A 24,794-nucleotide genomic window follows, 5' to 3' on the forward strand; every position below is an offset into this window, starting at 1 on the left:
GAAACAAAAAAAATGTTTGATAAGCAATCTGAAAGGGATGTTCATTATGTATGGAAATGAGAACACTAAGGACATTGGCTTTTCTAAATTCTGTGAAGTCAAGTCAAAATGTTGTGGCACTGTTGGTTCCTCAGAGGCCCACTCCATGTTTGTTTACACATCTCGCCAAAACATGAAACTAAGCAACGGACAGCAGATCAGTTTGTCACTCAGATGGCATTAAAAAACTCTTCATGACCAGCCACACATTTAAAAAAAACTAAACTAAGCATCTCAAGACTGTGCACAGAATAGATCTGTTTTGTCTAGGATGAAGTCCAAGGTTTTCACTGGTAAAACAGTCAAGCTACTCCACATTGTAATGTTGTCTATGTTACTGAAAATGAGCAAATACAGTGCTTAAGTTTCTGTAAAATTAGCAACAGTCTAAGCAACAATACAGTTTCATATCACGTCTTTCTGACAAAACTTGTTGATTTACTGAAGCAAAAAGTGACATACAGCTCGATAAAAATATTTCAAGAATTTCACCAATCTGTGCTATCTCCCCAAAGACTTTGGTGTAAATGCTGAGTGGGACTTTTTGGAATAAGTCATGGGAAACCTGCATTTGATGAAACTGGAAGCACTGTAAAATGACTGGCTGCATGAGTTAGCATACAGCACTCAAAAGAAAACCATATCTTTAAGCTATGGTTTTGTACACTTTCTTTGAGTAAAACTTTAAATGAATTGAATTCACTTTTGTTACGACTGACCCACATCTCATCAGGAAATAAGGTTTCCTTGGATTTCAAGAGTGGCTCAAATGTGAGAAAATCATTTATTTGTTCCAATTAACTCAGAAAAAAATAAAAGAAAAAATTGAAATGCAATGAACATCAGGGACCTTGCTATGTTACTGAAAACAAGCAAATACGGTGCAAAAGTTTATGTATAATTAGCAACAGCTTATGATACAATACAGTTTCAGTTCACGCCTTCCTGACTTCTTGTCACTTGTTGCCAAAATGTTGTTGTTGTTGTGGTCTTCAGTCCTGAGACTGGTTTGATGCAGCTCTCCATGCTACTCTATCCTGTGCAAGCCTCTTCATCTCCCAGTACCTACTGTAACCTACATCCTTCTGAATCTGCTTGGTGTATTCATCTCTTGGTCTCCCTCTACGATTTTTACCCTCCACACTGCCCTCCAATACTAAATTGGTGATCGCTTGATGCCTCAGAACATGTCCTACCAACCAATCCCTTCTTCTAGTCAAGTTGTGCCACTAACTTCTCTTCTCCCCAATCCTATTCAGTACCTCCTCATTAGTTATGTGATCTACCCATCTAATCTTCAGCATTCTTCTGTAGCACCACATTTCAAAAGCTTCTATTCTCTTCTTGTATAAACTATTTATTGTCCATGTTTCACTTCCATGCATGGCTACAGTCCATACAAATACTTTCAGAAACAACTTCCTGACACTTAAATCTATACTCGATGTTAACAAATTTCTCTTCCTCAGAAAGGCTTTTCTTGCCATTGCCAGTCTACGTTTGATATCCTCTCTACTTCAACCATCATCAGTTATTTTGCTCCCCAAATAGCAAAACTCCCTTACTACTTTAAGTGTGTCATTTCCTAATCTAATTCCCTCAGCATCACCCGACTTAATTCGACTACATTCCATTATCCTCGTTTTGCTTTTGTTGATGTTCATCGTATATACTCCTTTCAAGACACTGTCCATTCCGTTCAACTGCTCTTCCAAGTCCTTTGCTGTCTCTGACAGAATTACAATGTCATCAGCATGTATAATTAGCAACAGCCTATGATACAATACAGTTTCAGTTCATGCCTTCCTGACTTCTTGTCACTTGTTGCCAAAATGTTGTTGTTGTTGTGGTCTTCAGTCCTGAGACTGGTTTGATGCAGCTCTCCATGCTACTCTATCCTGTGCAAGCCTCATCATCTCCCAGTACCTACTGTAACCTACATCCTTCTGAATCTGCTTGGTGTATTCATCTCTTGGTCTCCCTCTACGATTTTTACCCTCCACACTGCCCTCCAATACTAAATTGGTGATCCCTTGATGCCTCAGAATATGTCCTACCAACCAATCCCTTCTTCTAGTCAAGTTGTGCCACTAACTTCTCTTCTCCCCAATCCTATTCAGTACCTCCTCATTAGTTATGTGATCTACCCATCTAATCTTCAGCATTCTTCTGTAGCACCACATTTCAAAAGCTTCTATTCTCTTCTTGTATAAACTATTTATTGTCCATGTTTCACTTCCATGCATGGCTACAGTCCATACAAATACTTTCAGAAACAACTTCCTGACACTTAAATCTATACTCGATGTTAACAAATTTCTCTTCCTCAGAAAGGCTTTTCTTGCCATTGCCAGTCTACGTTTGATATCCTCTCTACTTCAACCATCATCAGTTATTTTGCTCCCCAAATAGCAAAACTCCCTTACTACTTTAAGTGTGTCATTTCCTAATCTAATTCCCTCAGCATCACCCGACTTAATTCGACTACATTCCATTATCCTCGTTTTGCTTTTGTTGATGTTCATCGTATATACTCCTTTCAAGACACTGTCCATTCCGTTCAACTGCTCTTCCAAGTCCTTTGCTGTCTCTGACAGAATTACAATGTCATCAGCATGTATAATTAGCAACAGCCTATGATACAATACAGTTTCAGTTCATGCCTTCCTGACTTCTTGTCACTTGTTGCCAAAATGTTGTTGTTGTTGTGGTCTTCAGTCCTGAGACTGGTTTGATGCAGCTCTCCATGCTACTCTATCCTGTGCAAGCCTCATCATCTCCCAGTACCTACTGTAACCTACATCCTTCTGAATCTGCTTGGTGTATTCATCTCTTGGTCTCCCTCTACGATTTTTACCCTCCACACTGCCCTCCAATACTAAATTGGTGATCCCTTGATGCCTCAGAATATGTCCTACCAACCAATCCCTTCTTCTAGTCAAGTTGTGCCACTAACTTCTCTTCTCCCCAATCCTATTCAGTACCTCCTCATTAGTTATGTGATCTACCCATCTAATCTTCAGCATTCTTCTGTAGCACCACATTTCAAAAGCTTCTATTCTCTTCTTGTATAAACTATTTATTGTCCATGTTTCACTTCCATGCATGGCTACAGTCCATACAAATACTTTCAGAAACAACTTCCTGACACTTAAATCTATACTCGATGTTAACAAATTTCTCTTCCTCAGAAAGGCTTTCCTTGCCATTGCCAGTCTACATTTTATATCCTCTCTACTTCAACCATCATCAGTTATTTTGCTCCCCAAATAGCAAAACTCACTTACTACTTTAAGTGATTAATGGAAAATCTCATATAAAGATGTGAAACAAATACTAACAAAGAGATAGAGGGGCTGGCCAGTACTTACCTCAGCTCAGTACAGCCGATAGATACACATAAAACAGAACTGAAAATTTAAGTTCCTAGCTTTTGGAACAAATGTTCCTTCATCGGGGAGGAGAGAGGGGAAAGAAAGGGAAGAAGGGAAAGGAGATTCAGTTACTCACAACCCAGGTTATGAAGCAACATGGAAAGGAAAATAGGGAGGGTAGCAAGGATGGAGGCATGGTTGTCAGAGGGAAGCCAAAGATATTCTACTGTAAGTACTGTGCCAGCTTCAAACCAAAGAGGATGCATACAGAAGTAAAGAGATATATAGTATAAAGATAAACACAACTATGTAGGATGAAAAGATGCGTGAATGGCTAAAGAGGAAAGGGAAAGAGGAGAAGACTGAAGAGTGAATGGGAGTGAGGTTGTTTAACATAGGTTCAGTCCAGGGGGATGGCAGGATGAAAGGATGTGTTGGAGTGCAAGTTCCCATCTCCGCAGTTCAGAGGGACTGGTATTGGGTGGGAGAAGCCAAATGGCACGTACGGTGTAGCAGGTTCCTAGGTCCCTAGAATTATGCTGGAGGGCATGCTCCGCTACTGGGTATTGGGCATCTCCTAGGCGGACAGTTCGTCTGTGTCCGTTCATGCGCTCAGCCAGTTTAGTTGTTGTCATGCCGATGTAAAAGGCTGTGCAGTGCAGGCATGTCAGTTGATAAATGACATGTGTAGTTTCACACGTAGCCCTGCCTTGAATTGTGTATGTTTTGCCAGTAGCGGGGCTGGAGTAGGTGGTTGTGGGGGGGATGCATGGGGCAGGTTTTGCAGCGGGGTCGGTTACAGGGGTAGGAACTGCTGGGTAGAGAAGGTAGTCTGGGAATATTGTAGGGTTTAACAAGGATGTTACGGAGGTTAGGGGGGCGACGAAAGGCAACTCTGGGTGGTGTGGGGAGAATTTTGTCAAGGGATGATCTCATTTCAGGGGTTGACTTGAGAAAGTCATATCCCTGGCGGAGTAAAATATTGGGTGACAAGGGGGATGCTTCTGTGTGGTCTGGGGGTAGGAACGTTGTTGTTGGACGGGGAGGAATGTATTGCTCCGGAAAATCATTACAGTAGAATATCTTTGGCTTCCTTCTGACAACCATGCCTCCATCCTTGCTACCCTCCCTATTTTCCTTTCCCTGTTGCTTCATAACCTGGGTTGTGAGTAACTGAATCTCCTTTCGCTTCTTCCCTTTCTTTCCCCTCTCTCCACCCCGATGAAGGAACATTTGTTCCGAAAGCTAGGAACTTAAATTTTCAGTTCTGTTTTATGTGTATCTATCGGCTGTACTGAGCTGAGGAAAGTACTGGCCAGCCCCTATATCTCTTTGTTAGTATTTACTACTTTAAGTGTGTCATTTCCTAATCTAATTCCCTCAGCATCACCCGACTTAATTCGACTACATTCCATTACCTCGTTTTGCTTTTGTTGATGCTCTTCTTATATCCCCCTTTCAAGACACTGTGCATTCTGTTCAACTGCTCCTCCAAGTCCTTTGCTGTCTCTGACAGAATTACAATGTCATCAGCGAACCTCAAAGTTTTTATTTCTTCTCCATGGATTTTAATACCTTTCCTTCACTGCTTGCTCAATATACAGATTGAATAACATCGAGGAGAGGCTACAACCCTGTCTCACTCCCTTCCCAACCACTGCTTCCCTTTCATGTCCCTCAACTCTTATAACTGCCATCTGGTTTCTGTACAAATTGTAAATAGCCTTTCGCTCCCTGTATTTTAGCCCTGCCACCTTCAGAATTTGAAAGAGAGTATTCCAGCCAACATTGTCAAAAGCTTTCTCTAAGTTTACAAATGCTAGAAATGTAGTTTTGCCTTTCCTTAATCTAGCTTCTAAGATAAGTCGTAGGTTCAGTATTGCCTCACGTATTCCAATATTTTTGTGGAATCCAAACCAATCTTCCCCGAGGTCGGCTTCTACTAGTTTTTCCATTCGTCTGTAAAGAATTCGTGTTAGTATTTTGCAGCAGTGACTTATCAAACTGATAGTTTGGTTGCCAAAATATAAGAACCAATTGATGATCCCCACAATTTTTAGTTCAAACACTGTAATCAGGACACTATCTTGCACATGTATGATGACAGCTGGCAGGGTGTTAATACTCGGGAAATCTCATTTGGGGAAAATAACACACTGCATTTCATGCACCCTACAGGCCCTTCGAAATTGTCTCACTAGCCAGTTATAAAGCACCCACATTGAATCCCTGATCTGCACATTATTACATTTATACCAATAGTTTTTGCAACATCATTGCATCAGCAGTATGGTTTCCCACATAGAATCATTACAAAACCTGACAAAAAATATAAACCACTGCAACACTCAATACTGTTTCCTTTTTTTTTTTTCCAGTGTTTCAACTTTAGAGCCATAAAAGATATCCACCCATAATGGTTGGAAGTCCCTGCTAAATACCCAAAAGGATTGGAAACATACTACAAAATCCACACAATGCTTGGGAACTTTTCTTTAGGTGACCCACTTGGCTTGGAAACCTACAAAATGTCTTCCACCACTGGCTGGATTTGCCTGGCTATTGGGCATGGCCCCACAGTGATAAGGATACCAGTTTTTACTAACTGTTAATGCCAACAAGCACAATTTAATAATCTTGTTGAACTGTAAAAGTTTGTTGAAGTTGGTGAGAAGAAAGAGTAAGGTAACAGATTCAAATAAGTTATTTTGAAACACGTAAAAATGAATGAAAAAAGAATGAACAGGAAATCAGATTCCCAGATAAAATACTGGTGCACAGTGTGGTTAATTTGGTTTCAAAAATGGAAGAACTCCTCCAGTGTCTGATGAAGTGAACTTGAACATTCAGCTTCATTTCATATCATGTCTTTGTACATTACAATGGATTCAAATATCTTAGCTGACAGTCCAGTAAAATCACATCATTGTCTGCTTCTGTCTTTACAGATGACATTATATATTTTCGTGGCCATCTAAATGATTATATGATAGCTGACTTAAATATCTGTTATCATCCACAAACACCCAGTCTGCTTTAAAATGACCAAACCAATCAGATTATTTTTACCAAAAACTTCTTTAGCTTTTAATGATTTTTGGCTACTGTTTTCTCTAGCTTGAAGTAAAATTTAATGCAGATGACTTGTTCCTTCCAGTCATCCATTTAAAAACTTGCAGATAGTTAACTGTATTGTAAGAAAACCATCAAAAATTGAGAAATGTTCACAACACACATAAGTGCCATCTGGTATACAGCCAACAAAAGGTATTGAGAAGCATAAATTTATTACAGCTACTGCTTTGGAGAGCATACTCAAATTCTCAGAAGTCTCAGGTAAGATCTTGAAATTTTTCACTTATCTTTGTTATGTAAATAAGTACACTTCTACATTACTTTGTATGATATTAAGTTAATTTTGAAACATGCCGTTATTAGCACTACGGAAAGCTTCTACATACCTTCTGATCTCTGTGAATGACATTGCCAGAATGAATGTACTTTGTGGCTTTTAGCAGCTGGTACATGATGTATCTCTTGTGAACATCTTTGAGTATATTTCCTCTTTTGATAACATTGTGCAAATCTGTATCTGAAATTTAATACGTAAACAACATGTAGATACCACCCATTTAGGAAAGGGCAATATAGGCTATTTATTGCTATGCTTGTTTTCCTCATGAGGTTTATATTTAATCCTATTTACATATTCTTCTACCATCATAATATTTTCTTAGTGCACAACATCAGGAAAATATATCATCCGCAAACAACAATTACTTAATAACAGAGGGGAGAAGAAAAAGGGTATCATTTCATTAGCAAATGCTGTGAATTCCATTATGTGACATTGGGGGTACAAGATTCAGCTACTGAGACAGGTGGTTTTTTTTTCCCCCATGACAGCAAATTACCTGCAGTATGTTTTATCATGTAGTAACAGGTTAACAAATACAAAGGTCTCTAAAGCCACTGACTGACTTTTTAATAACAAAAACATTAGGTTTTTAGTTTAACCTTAGACCTTGTTGTTCACTTTTTTTTACACTACGCAGAGAGTGGTGTGGGAAGCAGAGATGTTCAGAATAAGTAAAGGTCCCTGAAATTCTCACAAGGTATGAAATGAAAATTGCATCCGTGTGCAGGTCTGTTGGTAAAACCATAGTCCAAAACTGTTTATGGTTGCAGTCCATATCCTAGTCTGGAGCATAATACCAATTTGTCAAGATATTCCCTAATGCTATGGGTAATAAAATCCACTGGTTCATATAGACAAATACAGTATGTTACTCAGTGTCAGCATAGATCAAAGAGATGAGTCTGTCTCTGATTATTTCATTTAACTGGAATAATATTTCAATATAAATTTGTCTCTCTGACAAGCTGTTTTCAAAATTGTGGTGCATGGAGCGTTCCAGAATTTCTGATAAAAGAGTTGTGGGAAAAAATAACGAAGATAGCCAAACAAATACAGAAATTTATAAGATAGTTCCCATTATACAGGGTGGGACAAATAAAAGTGGCCCAGAGAACAGAGTTCCAGAATACAAAGAAACACAGAAGAGGAAAGGAAATACAGTAACCTGACTATAGCAGATGTGGGACATGACCACCATTCATCTCTAGGCACTTTTGGCAACTGGTCAGCAACTTGCTGAAGACAGATCAAAGCTGTACTGCTGGAATTGCTGCAATCTCATCCAAAATGCTCTGCTGCAGTTCTTGAAAACTATGAGGGTTGTGGTGTTATGCATTAGACTTGAGGGCTCCCCACATGAAATAATTGCACACTGACAGATCAGAGAAGACTGACCACGGCTAACAACTCTGTCAGTTGCAAAGATCATGTAAATGTGCTCCAAGGTTCGTCCGGCTGTATGTGCAGTTGTTCCGTTCTGTTGGAAGTAACTGAAGGTCTTTTCCTCTTCCATTAATGCTGCCATAAATGTTTTCTAAACAATGGCTATGCAACACACCAAATTCAGATGAAAGAAGATGTGACCAATAATGTGGCGTTCAGACTCTGCACACTAAACACCAACTTTCTGATCATGCAATGGCGCTCTGTGGAAGTTATGCAGATTCTCTGCCACCCAGAACCTTCGATTCTATGAGTTGATGTAACCACTCAGGTGAAACCAGGCTTCATCAGACAAAAAGAACAGATCCATATCCAAGCTATTCATTGTTCTCTCAGTGAACAGCCACTCACAAAACTGGAGGCACTGGGGGTCAACTGCTGATTTTAATGCATGAACAACAGACACTTGGTAGGGATACTGATGCAGGTCCAAGTGGAGTATTCGTCCACATGATTGACATGATATGCTGGTCTCCTGCGACTGGCACCGGGTTCATTTGGTAGGTCTCTGAAGTATTTTCTGGTGATTGGCAGCCACATTTTCTGGTGTGCAGGCACATTTCAGAATGTTTTTTGAGTTATTTAAAACATATCTTGTCTGATGCCACTGCATGGCACTCTTTGCTGGCACACTCTCACACCATTAAACTTCTCAGCAAACAACTGACCACACCATTTCCAGGGCTTTGTTATCATGTAACTTTCCACAACCAACACCTGCTGCTCCACTGTGAGTACCATAGTCCCCTTTGCACTACTCCGCTCACACTGACACAGCCCGCAATATCTCTGAACCATTGTGGATCACATGGTGGGCATACACATGATGTGTGATTATATGCATACATTAACATCCAATTGAATCCACTCATCCAGGTCACTTTCATTTGCTCACCCTGTATAAGAGATCATCAAATGGGATGAAAATTGGGAAGATATTACAAGGCTCATCCCAAAACTAAAGCCTCCTAACTTTTTAAAACAAGAAATGAGTGTTTATTTTCAATAATTCTACAACTCTGAAGCTTGAAATTTCTCCCATTTCTCCAGCGAATCGTAATTTCAATAGATGAAATTCTGTATACACCAGAGCAGTTTTTGTATGTCCTTATCATGTCAGTTTCTTGTCAAGGAAGTGTCAAATCTTGAGGCATAGCAATAATCACTGCATGCTTAGACATGATACAAAATACCTAACAGTTCAAGAGTGCCACAGCAGGGAAGGTAATTCATCCTCTCACAGAGTACAGTGACATACTGCAGGCTGGGTACCTACAAGGAGCTAATGTGCTGTTGTCAGGTTGCTGTATCACATTCCTCTTCATTAACTGATTTCGTACACTATCACATCCCCATTATCGTGAAGTTTTAGCACAAAGTTGAAAATGACAATAGCAACCATAAGCAAAATCCAAATGATTACTATGATATTAAAGTTTACTAAAATACCTATTAACCAGTTTTGTACACGGAACTCAATTTTGGTATGGTAATAGTAGTAGTAGTAGTAGTAGTAGTAGTAGTAGGCCTCTAAGGGACTCCAAGCTCCTGTGCCAATCTCACATGATTCCTCCAGATGCTCCTGTCTTTTGCTGCCTCTTGCCAGTTATTTATTCCCAATCTTGTGCATATGCAATCAATTTCATTGCACCAAGTACTCCTGGGTCTCCCCCTTGGTCTTTTGCCATATGGCTTCTCCCTGAATATTCTTAACACAATTTGATATTCTTTCATTCTCATCAGATGTCCAGCCCATTGCAATCTTCTAACATTTATTATGTTTACTATCATTGGTTGTTATGATAACTCATGGATTTTTATTTTGTGTCTTATCTTCCAGCATTGTGATTCATTGTCATAATATGGACCAAAGATTTTTTTATAAACTTTATTCTCAAAGACATGTAAATGGTGGTATTCTGTTTTTTTTAGGCTCCATATTTCTACCGCACAGATTAGAACTGGTCTGATGACTGTATTATATAACTTTATTTTAGTTTTCCTAGTCAGCAGTTTGTACCCCAAGAGATTTTGTATTGCATACTAGGGTCGGTTAGCAGTTTTTAGTCTTGCTTTTATTTCTACCTGTCTCTGATTTTGTTCATCTATGACTGGACCCAGAAATTTGAACTGTTCAACACATTTGAATATGTGTTCACCAACAATTATATGTGATTGATTATCCCATTGATCTCTACATCTTAGAACTATCATGTATTTGGTATTCTCGTCATTTATTTTCAGGCCAAGTCTTGATGCTTCTGTTGCAAGCTTCACAAATAATTGCTTAATCTCTATTTCGCTATTTCCAATGAACACTACGTCACCTGCATATGCTAACATGTTCATTTTGCTTTCTATCCCAGCAGGTACCAGTTTAAGTTTCCTCACAACTCTTTCTAAAGTTATATTGAAGAGAAGGGGGGACAAAGCATCTCCTTGTCTTAACCCAGTTTTATTTTTAAACTGGTCAGACTTTAATCCATTTAGTAAAACCCTGCATGTATTTTCATCCATGCATACTTTACAGGGATTTAACAATTTAATTGGGGAACCAAATTCAGTCATTACTTTCCACAAGCTTTGTCTACAGATGGAGTCACAAGCTTTCATGAAATTGATGAACAGATAATGTATTTTTTGTTTGTATTTCCAAACTTTTTCATTTATTGATTTGATTGCAAATATGTTATCAGTGGTGGATCTGTTTTTGTGGAAACCATTTAGATAATCCCCAATTATACCGTATTTTCTGCATATGGTTTTAAGCAGCATAGCAACAAACAACATAAGATCTTATAACCTGTATTGACTAATGATATTCCTCATGTTCTCCATTTTCCAGATTATCTGTATAAGATGAAATAAATGTCTGTGCAATGCCTTCTCCTCCATATTTTAGTATCTCAGCTGGGATGCTGTCACTGCCAGTTGCTTTACCATTTTTTAGGCATTTGAAACGCTCTACCACCTCCTCATGTGTGGGTTTTGGAATTTCCTCACAGTTGGGACTGTTGCTGGAACTAGTAATTGGTGCTTCTGGATCAGAACAATTCAGTAGGTTGTCAAAATACTCCTTGCTTGTCACTAATTTTGTTCTGGGTTCAATAATCATATTTCTACTTAAATCCTTCATCATCTTGGTTTTATAATTAAAACCTTTTCTAATTTTGTTGATTGTACCATACACTTTCCAGGTGATGTTATTTTGATGATATACATGCATAGATTCAACCTATTGTTTTAGGAATTGTTTCTTTTCCTTCTGGTTAATTTCGTCTGCCTGAATTTGAGCCTGCCAATGAGCAAGTTCTATTTCTGGATTCTTTTTTGTTTGCGATCATTTTTTGCGTAGTTTCATAACCTTGTCTTCAGTTTCTTCACACTCTTCATTGAACCACTTCTTCCTGCCTTTCTTAGCTCTCTGCAGCTTATTATTTGCAGCTTTGAGGATGACTTCTTTTACAATGTTCCAATATTCATCACTGGTCATTTCAAGGCTTTCTTCCATATCACTTAGGGCCTCAAACCAGTTTGAAACTTCAACTTTGTACTTTACTATTCCTTCTGTCCCTATCAAATTTTGAAAATCAAATCTGTTTATGTTATAACTTTGTGTTGACAATTATTTTACTTTATAACAAGCAGTTCCATAAACAACAGAGTGAATGGAAAGTGTACATAAAGTGCACGTGTTGATATTATATCCAACTAGTGAACCTGGCAATGCCTTGCAATTGATAAATATGTATGGGAATTGGATAAATATCCTAATCTGAGGTATCACTGGGAATTGTGACACCAAACTCACCTCCCCATTGTGACTTCATCCACTTTGAGGGTATGGAACTCCAAAACATTCTAAATTATATAGACTATCAATGAAAATGACTCCTTTGCTTTTGGTTTTTCTTGTTTTTAAGCTTTATTAATTTTTTGTACACAACGTAAAAAACAAAACTTAACAATATACATTTTTATAGTGTGGTACGAGTATGAACTGGTTTTCTGAATTACCAGCTGATGAGGGGCTAACATGAGGTTGGCCATGTGAAAAATACCCTGACCATAAGTCAGTTCTAACATTTTTGAATGTCCAACACTGAGCATTTTTTTATTGCTACTGCAAACTAAACCTTGATTCGCTTAAATTTATTGGGTAAATCAGCAGAGATACTGGTATACAGTGTATGACAGAGACCTCTCCAGCTGCTGGATTTCTGAGAATAGTAACTTCAATGACTAATCCATGAATATTCAGGCATTTCATATTGCAGAGTACTATTTTGTTCATAAGCTGATTAACCATAAATTCAACTTTCCTAATACACAGATATTTCTGTTAAAACTGCCTGAGGAAGAAACCAAAAGAGCATATTGTTGTGTTCACAATTTTTATTTAAAATTATATACAAAGAGAAACAATATATAGTGGAGAAATTATTTTGCTAATGGTTTAAGTGCTCTAATATTGCACTTAAAATTTACTGTAAGGAAAAAAACCAAAACCACACAGTTTACACAATACAGCATACCACATCATTTTCTTTCTTACAGCTGGTTTTAACAGAAACCCTATTATCTTCAGCACAAGTCCTTCTGCTCTTTTCACACCCAACCTCATGCTCTGTTATCCACTTCCCTTTACAGCCACATAATAGTCTTGTTTATCAATTTCTTGCACATGTCCCCCTTCCTTCACAATGACCTTTAACTTTTCAGATTCCACCAGTCCCTTTCCCTCACAAACCCATCACTGCAGAAACACATCTACTTGGCACAGGCATCCCAGAAACACCTCTGCTCTCTCCACAAGATACTGTTACTATACAATCCTAATTATGTACACCACATCTCCAAAATTAAACCCTTTCCCTCCAACGCCTGGAACAGCATTCCTGATGCAGCCTTCGGGTACTGCTCACACTGTTGATATCCTGTCTTAGAGCACCACTACTAATCAACACACACCCTACCCACAGCAAACCACTTCATCAGCTCCTCATAGCAACCATGCCATGCCTAGCTCACCTTTCCCATTTGTTCCAGTTTGCCACATCGTCCAAAACTACCTTCCAGCACTCCACAAAATCCAGAAAACTAACAAATAGAAAACATAGTTGTTAATCTTTCCATCAAAAACTGTTGTGACAGTGCCACAACATTTACAGTGCCACCACGACAGTAGGCGCAAACGGCGATAGAGGCGCTCCGCAACTCGGCTGAGTGCGGGAGCGCCACCTAGCTACGAACGGCGCCGGCCGCACGTCACGGCACGGCAGTCGAATAAGAGATACTGAGTTGTTATCATGTAACCAGCTATTGTTTCTAAGTGAGTGTGTTTGAATATCCACGCAATTATTGGTGATTAAAGGTTATAACAAAAACCTCAATCCCATAGAAGTTTCACTTTCACCTCAACACCCAAATTTAACCATACTGGACTTATCAAAGACCTCTCTCCTTCTCCCAATCCCTACAGTCTGTAAGTTCCCCTCCCAGAAATCTTCCATCTGCAGCCACAAAACACTTGAAGAATAAGACCTATTCATAACAAGTCTGCATTCTGTAATCAAATGTACACAGCTGTGTAGTGTAGTGTATCACAGATCAAAGTCCATGCCCTGGGAGCACAGAGGTAATGTGTCAATGAACGTTCACATGTTAAAAAGTCCACGGCTAGCATTTGACATGATAAAGTCTATGCATAATGTGTTTGTGTACCAGTCCTATATTTGGTTCACACTTATATAAAAAGTCTGCATACCATTATCATCAATCTAAAAGATTGATGAAACTGCACTTACAAGTATAATCACATGAAGAAGTTCATGGTGCTTGCATTAATATAAATCAGTGACTCACTGTGTACAGCAATTTTTATTTCACACTGCATATGGCTAGAGTTTTATTAACTATTAGATGATGAACAATAGGACATGTTTGTGCAGATGATGATGATAATGTGTTGTACTGTTTCAATGGATTATGACTTGAATGACAATTAGGCTCACTGTCAATAAATACTGAACTTCTGTTAATGAACTATTATAAGTATTCTGTTCAAAATGAAATTAATGGGCTGTAAACCAGTGTTACGCACAAGTGAACTGTGTAATGACAACACGAAGGGACTGTATAGACATTCTACCATCAAGTGGTGGTGTTTTTTCCAACATTAAGAAGTAAGTTTGCTTTACTTTCTTACTCAGTGACATTGTTTTGGATGAAAATTAGCACAATGGTTCCTGCTAAGTTTATTAGTGGAATAATACTTAAAGAACCTTAAATTGATAGACACTGGTCACACTCCAAACAAGAATATCTAATTTGATATATATACCTGACATGGTCACTCTGGAGATGATCTGCAATTTATGGTAACTGAAGAAAACTTCACAAGCCAAGAGCGCTAAAAGAAGCATTTTATTGGATGACCAGTTTTAAAAGAGCTATGCTCTCAGCACTGGATCTTATGCTTACAAAAATTCTAAAGCATAAGATCAATTATAACAGCATATATCTGCTGAAACCAGTCATCCAATAAACTGATTTTTAAAGCATAAGAGCCAATGATGACAGCATAACTTTCTCAAAACCAGTCATTCAATAAAATGCTTTTTTAGTGCTCTTGGCTTGTGAAGTTTTCCGCAGTTACCTAATTTGAATAAACACTGAATCATGAAAATTTTAACTTGACTGTGTTGCATTTGTCACTGAATTGCATCACTACTTACAAAAGGCATTTGAGATTATGAGGCTTCAATTCTGTATATGCTGCCAAGCAACATCAATCTGTAACCAAGTAAGTAAACTTACAACACCATATTTCCTCAGTTCAGATAACAGATACCACAGTAACACACAACAGAGACAAGACTGTACCAGCACTGCAACATTTCTTTAAATGTTTGTATAGTTCAAGAAGGAGAACCTTCACAGATGAGGAATGAGTCGAGACAAGAAAATTTGAGAAACTTAATGTGTAATGTGTAAAATCACTAGTAAAGTTAAATGGATAACTCTGGGTATAAAAATTTCTAGTGCTACAAAGAGGTAACTACATAATGAACTGGAATATAAAAAAAGCAGGTATTTTACTGAATATGTTAGACATTATAAAGCTACCTTCGAAAAAGTTGTGAAAACAGCCAAATAAATGACAAACAATAAGTTCATTTCACAACATAAAAGTAAAACAAAGGTAGAGTGGCCTGTTGTCAAATCAGAGTTAGGTGTTAGAATTAATAGGGGACTCATGACCTCAGAAGTTAAGTTCCATAGGGCTCAGAGCCATTTGTTAGAATAAATAGAAATGAAATATCTAGGATTAAAGTAAATGGTAGCCTTATTGTAAAACCAGCTCAAATATCAGAGCTGAAGTCAGACCTCTGTTCAAGAAAGGGTCAAGGGAAGTCATGGGAAACTATCGTCCTATTTCTATTTTTCCAACCTTGTCGAAAGTGTTTGAGAAAGTAGCTGCAAACCGGGTACAAAATTTTATTATAAAAAATGATATTATCATAAATAATCAATATGGGTTCTAACCAAGAAAAAACACCCTGGATGCAGTAAATAACTTTATTGAAAAGATATGAAAAGCACTGGACCAGAGGAGTAAAGTTGCTGGTATTTTCTGTGATCTTACTAAAGCTTTCGACTCTGTAAACCATGCTTTCTTTATCTCTAAATAAGATAAATATGGGATTAATGGCAATACTCTCAAATGGCTTACATCCTACCTGCAGAACAGAAAACACAGGGTAACTATCACTTCAAATGTGGTGAATTATTTTTTGAAGTGGAATACTGTATCACAAGGTGTGCCTCAAGGCTCCATTTTGGGGCCAATTTTGTTCCTATTCTATGTAAATGACTTATCCACAAATATAAATTCCCCATCAGTTCTGTTTGCAGAAGATACTTCTGTTTTAATTGAAGATGGTGATGTAGAAAAAAATCCAAGCTTCACTGTGAGCACACTGGATACCCTAAAAAACTTGTTCCAGTTAAATGGGTTGAAACTGAGCATTGCAAAAACCCATATGGAACATTTCCAAACCAAACACTCAAAATGTGGAGAGCTTAAAATACAACGCAATAATCAACTTATGGAAGAAGTTGACACTATCAAATTCCTAGGGCTAAATGTGAACAAGAACTTGAACTGGAACACACATATTGACCCCTTATCAAATAAACTAAGCAGTTTTGCATTTCAGTGCAGATACTTGCAAATTCTACCAACATGAGTACACAAAAAAATAGCATACAATAGTTATTTTGAATCTGTCATTAGGTATGGAATAATTTTCTGAGGCAGTTCAAGTGGAGTATCTCATATACTCAAACTTCAGAAAAAAAAATTATCAGATACATGTGCACCACACAGAAAACAGAAATTGTCGCCCATTATTTACAACTGCAAATCCTAACTGTACTCTCCATATACATTTATGAAATTATTATCTTCCTACAAAGCAGGCAAAAATTATTTGAGGAAAATCATTTTAACCACACATACAACACAAGAAATTAAAATAATTTATGCTTCCCACACACAAATTGAAATTATATGAGCGGGCGCCACAGTATATGAGGATGACAATATATAACAAATTAATGGGCAATGTTAAGACAGAGATCCTAAAAATAACGCTACATCAGATTCTGGGGAAGAAATGCTACTAGTCAATAGAAGAAGTTTTGGAGGATGACATGATAATTTGAGCTAGGGTACTTTAGTATTAGATTTTTAGATACTATTTTTATTATTGTTATTATTATTATTATTATTATTATTATTATTATGTCTGCCTTTTGTGTATATAAAACAAAATTGTGTTATTATTATGATGCTGTATGTAAACATCAGCTTTCTATGTTTATGGCAAATTTTACCAAACTTTTGACGTGTCTCCTGTACCTGAATCAAATCTTTTGATTATGTATCTTATTAGACTAATAAACCACAATTCACAATATACTGTATTAACAATAATCTCACTATACTGCTTAATGCCATTCAGCTAGATTTCATCATGTAAATTAGAAACAAAGCTGTTATTTCAAAAAAACTGCTGCCTCCTCAAAACATTACAGTAAGTGCTACACAATAGCCCCCCCCCTCTGTGTTAGCAATACTTCTAGTTAGATTTTACACATCATCCAGAGCACATCATCACACCTTTCTTGAAACCTGAGGGCTTCTCCTTTGGATCAGTGTGTTTTCTAGATGCAGAGTGGCAGTGCCTGCTGATGTCACTGTGTGGCAGCATCTGATCTTCATCAAGGCTCCTCTGCAGCTTTCCATCGAGGAGGATCTTTAGTTGCTACCTCTCCCTTCTTCATGTTTCTCGGTGCCAATTCTTTTTCCATTGGCTGTGAACTTCAAAATGATGGTTTACGAAAGTCAAGTGCAATCATAGTAGGTATGCCATAGACGCCAATCTTAAAAGTGTTGTTGCCTCGACTAATTACTATATAAGGATCTTCATGTGGGGGTTGCAGTGGTCAGAATACTGTATCATTACGTAATAGCACATATGAACAGATGGCTACATCTGGGAAGACAAACGGGTGGTTACTGGTTTGTTCCCAAGGCTGTACTGCATGAAACTGGTGTACACTATGTGATTAAAAGTATCCAGACACCCCTAAGAAACATTTGTTTTTCATATTAGGTGCATTGTGTTGCCCCATACTGCCAGGTACTCCATATCAGTGACCTCAGTAGTCATTAGAAATCGTGAGAGAGCAGAATGGGGCGCTCTGCAGAACTCAGACTTCGAACATGGTTAGGTGATTGGGTTCACTTGTGTCATTTGTCTGTAAGTGAGATTTCCACACTCCTAAATGTCCCTACGTCCACTGTTTGCAATGAGATAGTGAATTGGAAACATGAAGGGGCACACACAGCACAAAAGTGTACAGGCCAACATCATCTGTTGACTGACAGAGCCCGCTGACAGTTGAAGAGGGTCGTAATGTTTAATAGGCAGACATCTATCAATACTATCACACAGGAATTCCAAACTGCATCAGGATCCACTGCAAGTACTACGACAGTTAGGCGGGAGGTGAGAAAATTTGGATTTTGTCATCGCGCGGCTGCTCGTAAGCCACACATCACCCTGGTAAATGACAGACAATGCCTCTCTTTGTATAAGGAGCATAAACATTGGACAATTGAACAGTGAAAAAATGCTGTGTGGAGTGATGAATCATGGTACACAAAATGGGATCCAATGGCAGGGTGTGGGTATGGCAAATGCTCAGTGAATGTCATCTGCCAGCGAGTGTAGTGCCAACAGTAAAATTCAGAGGTGGTGGTGTTATGGTGTGGACCTGTTTTGCATGGAGGGGACTTGCTCCCCACTGTTGAAGAGCAATTCAGGGATGACAAGGGCATCTTTCAACATGATCGAGCACCTGTTCACAATGCATGGCCTATGGCAGAGTGGTTTCACTACAATAACATCTCTGTAATGGACTGGCCTGCACCGAGTCCTGACCTGAATCCTAAAGAACACCTCTGTGATGTTTTGGAACACCGACATCATGCAAGGCATCACCTATTGACATCAATACCTGTCCTCAGTACAGCACTCCGTGAAGAATGGGCTGCCATTCCCCAAGAAACCTTCCAGCACCTGATTGAATGTATACTTGTGAGAATGGAAGCTGTCATCAAGGCTAAGAGTGGGCCAACACCATATTCAATTCCAGCATTACCAATGGAGGGCACCACGAACTCTTAAGTCATTTTCAGCGAGGTGTTCAGATACTTTTACATAGTGTACGTGGGATCACAACCTGGTAACAAAGTCCTATGCTGTGACAGTTTCATCTCTCATATCATGGATGAATTCTCCAGGCAGACGTAACAATTGGCCAGACACCAACTTTGCCACAATGGCTTGAAGATCAGGCTTGAAGAATGTCCTCAATCCTAGTAAAACAGTCAGTAGTGTTTCTGTCCACTTGTCTGTTGCGTGACATCGAAGGGCTGACTTCAACTTCTGGTGCAAGCATTCCACCTCACCATTCACTGCGGGATGATAAGCAGTGGTCCTTATTCACCTGACAGCTAACAATGTGACAAGGGCCTTAGAGTGGTACACCCCAAATTGATGTCCTTGATCTTTCATTATTTTCAACAGTATGCCGAAATGTGCAACTCATCCCCTGAATAACATTTTCACCAGTATCCACAGTGATATCTGCCAAAGGTAATGCTTCTGGCCATCTCAAGTATCTGTCCACAATAATAAGGCAGTCAATGCAGCCTTTGGATGTTGAAACTAGGCCTTCAACATCCATGTGGAGATGGCCAAATTGCTGGTTAGATGGTATAAATCTTCTTAGCAGTGCCTTGACATGTCATGTAATTTTGTTCTTTTGAAAGGCTATACATTGTTGGACATTTTTCAGACATACAAGTTACAGTAAACATTCATGTTGAGCCAGATGAAACATTGTTTAACCTTTGTGGTTCTTCAGACTCTGGCATGTGATAGATTGTGTTTTGAAGTGATTGCTTGGGCTTGAAATTGCTGCGGGACAAATGGCCGAGGCTTTAGCTTTGTTACATCACAGTATAACTCTGCATTCGTGCCAAGAATTGGCATTCTTCATAGTTGGGAATGTGGTCACTGCACAAGCAATGTATGCAGCTCCTCATGGTCTTCTTGTGCCCATGGCATGCCATCAAAATCAATAGCTGCAGCTATGACCTCAAGGTGTGGTGATGTATGCTTGGTTATGCCCATTACCCCAGTCAAAGAGAGACTGTCAGCAGGTACATTAAATTTGTGTTGCACATATATGATGATGGTTGTAAACTGGCCAATGTAGTCAATATGCCACAGTTGTCTTGGCAATGCATAACTTCACTTCACTTTTAAGGCATAAGTTAATGGATTGCGGTCTGTAAAGATACAGAAATGGCGGCCTACCAAAGAATGCTTGAAATTTTTTGCTGTATACAGCTCACAACTGTACACTGCCCATTTCTGTTGTGAAGGTGATAGCTTTTGGCTAATGAAAGCAAGCAGTACCAACACTGGTTTATCCTCTGCTGCAGCATTGCTCCATCTGTATTAACAGAAGCATCGACCATTGATGTTACCAGTGTATTTGCTACAGGGCGTGCTAGTAGAGCTGCATTCGGTACTGCTGCTTTGATAACACTGAAAGTAGAGTTTGCCTCATGTGATCATTACAGCCTATGGTTTGGCATATGCACACCCTTCAAAAGTTCATTTAGTGTTGCTACTACTGATGCATGATGTGACACAAACTGTCGGTAGAAATTTATTATACCAAGATAATACTGCAACTACCAAATTGTAACTAGCAGTGGGTACACAGGTATGGCCTGCGGTGAGCAGATGCCACATGCATCCACTGTGTAGACAAGAACTGGACATCCTTGACACCAAAAATACAATTTGATGGTTCACTATTAGTCCTTGTACACACAAACCATCAAACAGCTCTGTCAAATTCTGCATATATTCCTCTTCATATGCAGACATAATGAGCATATAGTCTATACATACATAACAAAATTCTAGATCATATGTTATCTCACCCAGGAATCACTGAAAAGTCTGCACTGCATTACAGAGTCTGAATGGCAATCATGTGGACTCGAATACACCAAACAGCTTGGTGACAGCTGTCTTGCTAATGTCTTCAGGAGTAACCAGAACTTTATAGTATGCTCTAACCAAATCTACTGCTGAAAAAATCATTTTGCCTTGATCTGGAGCACAATCGTACCTGTGATGGTTGTTTGAGGTGGAAGTTGGTCTCGGCTATCTTACAAATCATATCATTCACCAAAATGCAGCTATCACATAACTAAAACCATGTCCTCAGGTTCTCCCTCCCTATAGCAGTTCATAAATACAGTTTTTGAGTTTTTGATGCAGAGATTCAGTATAGCCAATGTGTTCCTAACTTTTGAAAATTAGGCTGTGGTTCCAATACTTCTTTACAGGATTCTCTTTCTTTTGTTTTCCCAAGAAACAGTTAAATCTCACTTCTGTATGTCAGTCTGCAGTTCTCTGGCTGGAGAAATGGCTGTATTCGCCCTCCAACACTCTTAAAGGTCAGTCAGTGAGGTAAGAGTGAGAGTTTCTCAATGCTCAGACATAATTAACACTTCTCTCTCATCTTTATTTGAAGCCACCCCATCACTGTCCATCTCAATGCATAAAGGTGAACCGTGTAACATCTATACTGCACTTTCATCCCTACCACTGATACTTTAACTAATATGTATAACTTTTCTCTGTATTTACTTCTATGCTTACTAAGTGGCAAAACATTGGTAAGTTTATCTCTGACACTTCTGCTGTGTGCTATAGCTCTGGAGGGAATTCTTTCTCTGTTAGTTGCAACCCTGTCAAGAATTGTTGTGGTAGAAGCAACAATGAACTGAACCATTTGTCTACCACATGGTAGACTGCTACCTGTGGTGACCCCAGTTCAATTCTTGCGTCATTGAGCCAATCTACCAATGCTTGTAACAGTCTGGCTAGTGCTAGTTTGCTATCACTCAGTTCAGTTGTTCTTGTATTTCTTGTAGATCATTGTCCACTGTTTTCATTGTACCTTGGGTGTATTGGTCTAACACCATTGTTAACTCGCATTTCATCTTGTTGTTGTTCAGAATGCCTTGCTCTAAGTTCAAAAATTGCATCATATGCCATCCTACTATAGATTTGGTAGGTTCTGCCAGCATTTGCACTTATCTAACCATGTTATTCAGCTCCTGGATATATTCATTATCCACTGTCCCAAGTACTGTTTTTCAGATTTTCCCCCCTCCATCCAACCACCCTCTTTTCATATGAACTAACATCCATGGTACAGTGTCAGTGATCTCCATCAGTTGAGCTTTCAGTCTGCCATAAGACAGCCTCAGTTCATGGTAGTCAGCCAGTGCCTCGGTGAGAATTTTGTTACCCTGTACTTTCTTACGCAGCTCAAAAAATTCTTCCTGCAATAAGTGGACTTTCTTTCTTATTTACCACACATCAGTACTCAACCTCAGTTCCCACTGGTGACAAAAACAACACATCCAACTGAAGAGAAAGAAACACACCTGCCTCCAATAGTTGACTGTAAACTTCAAGCCTTGCTCCTCCACTGATGCTGTGCAGGCACATCGGGATTATCACACCCCATCCAGTTGTCCTGGTGATCCGCTACCTAAAGAAAGGAACTTCCATCATCCCTTGCCTCCTTCAAAAATGCATTTGCACACTACATCAACTAAGAAATAATGTGAGACTATTACAGACCTATACTGACCCATAGTACAACTTCGAATACATTTCACAAGAATAAACAAGGTAGGAGATGAGGTACTGGTGGAACTAAAGCTGTGAAGACGGGGCGTGAGTCGTGCTTGGGTAGCTCAGTTGGTAGAGCACTTGCCCGCGAAAGGCAAAGGTCCCGAGTTCGAGTCTCGGTCTGACACACAGTTTTAATCTGCCAGGAAGTTTCATATCAGCGCACACTCTGCTGCAGAGTGAAAATCTCATTCTGGAAACATCCCCCAGGCTGTGGCTAAGCCATGTCTCCGCAATATCCTTTCTTTCAGGAGTGCTAGTTCTACAAGGTTCGCAAGAGAGCTTCTGTAAAGTTTGGAAGGTAGGAGACGAGGTGCTGGCAGAAGTAAAGCTGTGAGGACGGGGTGTGAGTCGTGCTTGGGTAGCTCAGTTGATAGAGCACTTGCCCGCGAAAGGCAAAGGTCCCGAGTTCGAGTCTCGGTCCAGCACACAGTTTTAATCTGCCAGGAAGTTTCATATCAGCGCACACTTCGCTGCAGAGTGAAAATCTCATTCAAGAATAAACAAGTTGTGGACATAACACGACTAAACTTAACTGCTACTATTTGTCATGTGTCCTTGATGCATAGGGTACACTATGTGCCTCCCACTTGTCTGTTGATATATGCTTCCAAACTTTCCTAGTCATTTTCATGTGTCCTGACTCCATCATCAATATTTATGGCAGTGCAACCCCAATTCCTATAAAGGGTTTAACTCTACTAACATGGACAATAGATCTTTAGTTGGAAACTGTACTTTAACATATGATATGATAAGAGCCCTGATATTAAGTAAATACTGCAGTAATTTTGCATGCTGTGTGGACTGTTTCTGTCATTCCCCAGCTTTAGTATTGGCTCACTTTACTTTCTGCCATACCTCCCATATTTTAGCAAATTTCTTAACCAGTTTACAGTCTGGTCCTAACTTAGATATCATGATGTTAAATGAGCGTGGCATTTTCCTACCATACACCACCTTTAAAGGTGAAAAACCTGTACCAGTATGCACTTTAGAATTATACACACAAATTACGTATTGCAAACATGTGACCCAACCTGTATGACCGCTGTTAACATAATAACTCAACATTTCAGGGACTGTCTTATGAACTCGTTTTGTACCGCCATTAGTCTGTGGATGGAACAGTCTTGTTCATAATTTCCTGATATGAAGTATATGACATAATCGTTTCACCAAGTCTGATAAAATTTGTGTCCTACTCCATAACCAAGGTCTCAGGTGCCCCAGATTTAAGTATCCAGTTGTTAACTGAAGCCTAATCTACTGTACTAGCCTACTGATCACGAACCACCACCATGGCTAAGAACCTCAAAAAATGATCTATGATTGTCAATGCATATTTAATTCCAGCGGGTGTCCTATCTTTGAGCCATCAGTCTTCTGAGTGATTTGATGTGGCACACCACGAATTCCTCTAAAGTGGCAACCTTCTCATCTCACTTGCATCTCACTTGCAATCTGCAGCCTCAATTATTTGCTGGGTGTATTATCTTCCTCTACAGTTTTTATCCTTCCCCGTGAACCATGGACCTTGCCGTTGGTGGGGAGGCTTGTGTGCCTCAACGATACAGATAGCCGTACCGTAGGTGCAACCACAGCGGAGGGGTATCTGTTGAAAGGCCAGACAAATGTGTGGTTCCTGAAGCGGGGCAGCAGCATTTTCAGTAGTTGCAGGGGCAACAGTCTGGATGATTGACTGATCTGGCCTTGTAGCACTAACCAAAACGGCCTTGCTATTGTGGTACTGCGAACGGCTGAAAGCAAGGGGAAACTACAGCAGTCATTTTTCCCAAGGGCATGAAGCTTTACTGTATGATTAAATGATGATGGCGTCCTCTTGGGTAAAATATTCCAGAGGTAAAATAGTCCCCCATTCGGATCCTCGGGCGGGGACTACTCAAGAGGACGTTGTTATCAGGAGAAAGAAAACTGGCGTTCTACAGATCGGAGAGTGGAATTTCAGATCCCTTAATCGGGCAGGTAGGTTAGAAAATTTAAAAACGGAAATGGATAGGTTAAAGTTAGATATAGTGGGAATTAGTGAAATTCGATGGAAGGAGGAACAAGACTTTTGGTCAGGTGAATACAGGGTTATAAATACAAAATCAAATAGGGGTAATGCAGGAGTAGCTTTAATAATGAATAGGA

General features: G+C 39.2%; 1 protein-coding gene across 3 annotated transcripts in view; it reads right to left on the minus strand.

Moving 5' to 3' along the window:
* Positions 1 to 24,794, minus strand: part of LOC126194811 (mitogen-activated protein kinase 15-like) — a 196,133-nt gene that overhangs the window by 137,672 nt on the left and 33,667 nt on the right. For 2 of the 3 annotated variants that reach the window (XM_049933127.1, XM_049933126.1), the window contains exon 3: positions 6,875 to 7,005. In XM_049933127.1, coding sequence (XP_049789084.1) covers positions 6,875 to 7,005 — 131 coding nt within the window. Of the gene's footprint in view, positions 1 to 6,874; positions 7,006 to 22,390; positions 22,498 to 24,794 lie in introns of all 3 variants that reach the window. The other variant, XM_049933128.1, reaches the window with a different exon arrangement.

The sequence above is a fragment of the Schistocerca nitens genome, chromosome 7 (assembly GCF_023898315.1).
Source record: "Schistocerca nitens isolate TAMUIC-IGC-003100 chromosome 7, iqSchNite1.1, whole genome shotgun sequence".
Lineage (NCBI taxonomy): Eukaryota > Metazoa > Arthropoda > Insecta > Orthoptera > Acrididae > Schistocerca > Schistocerca nitens.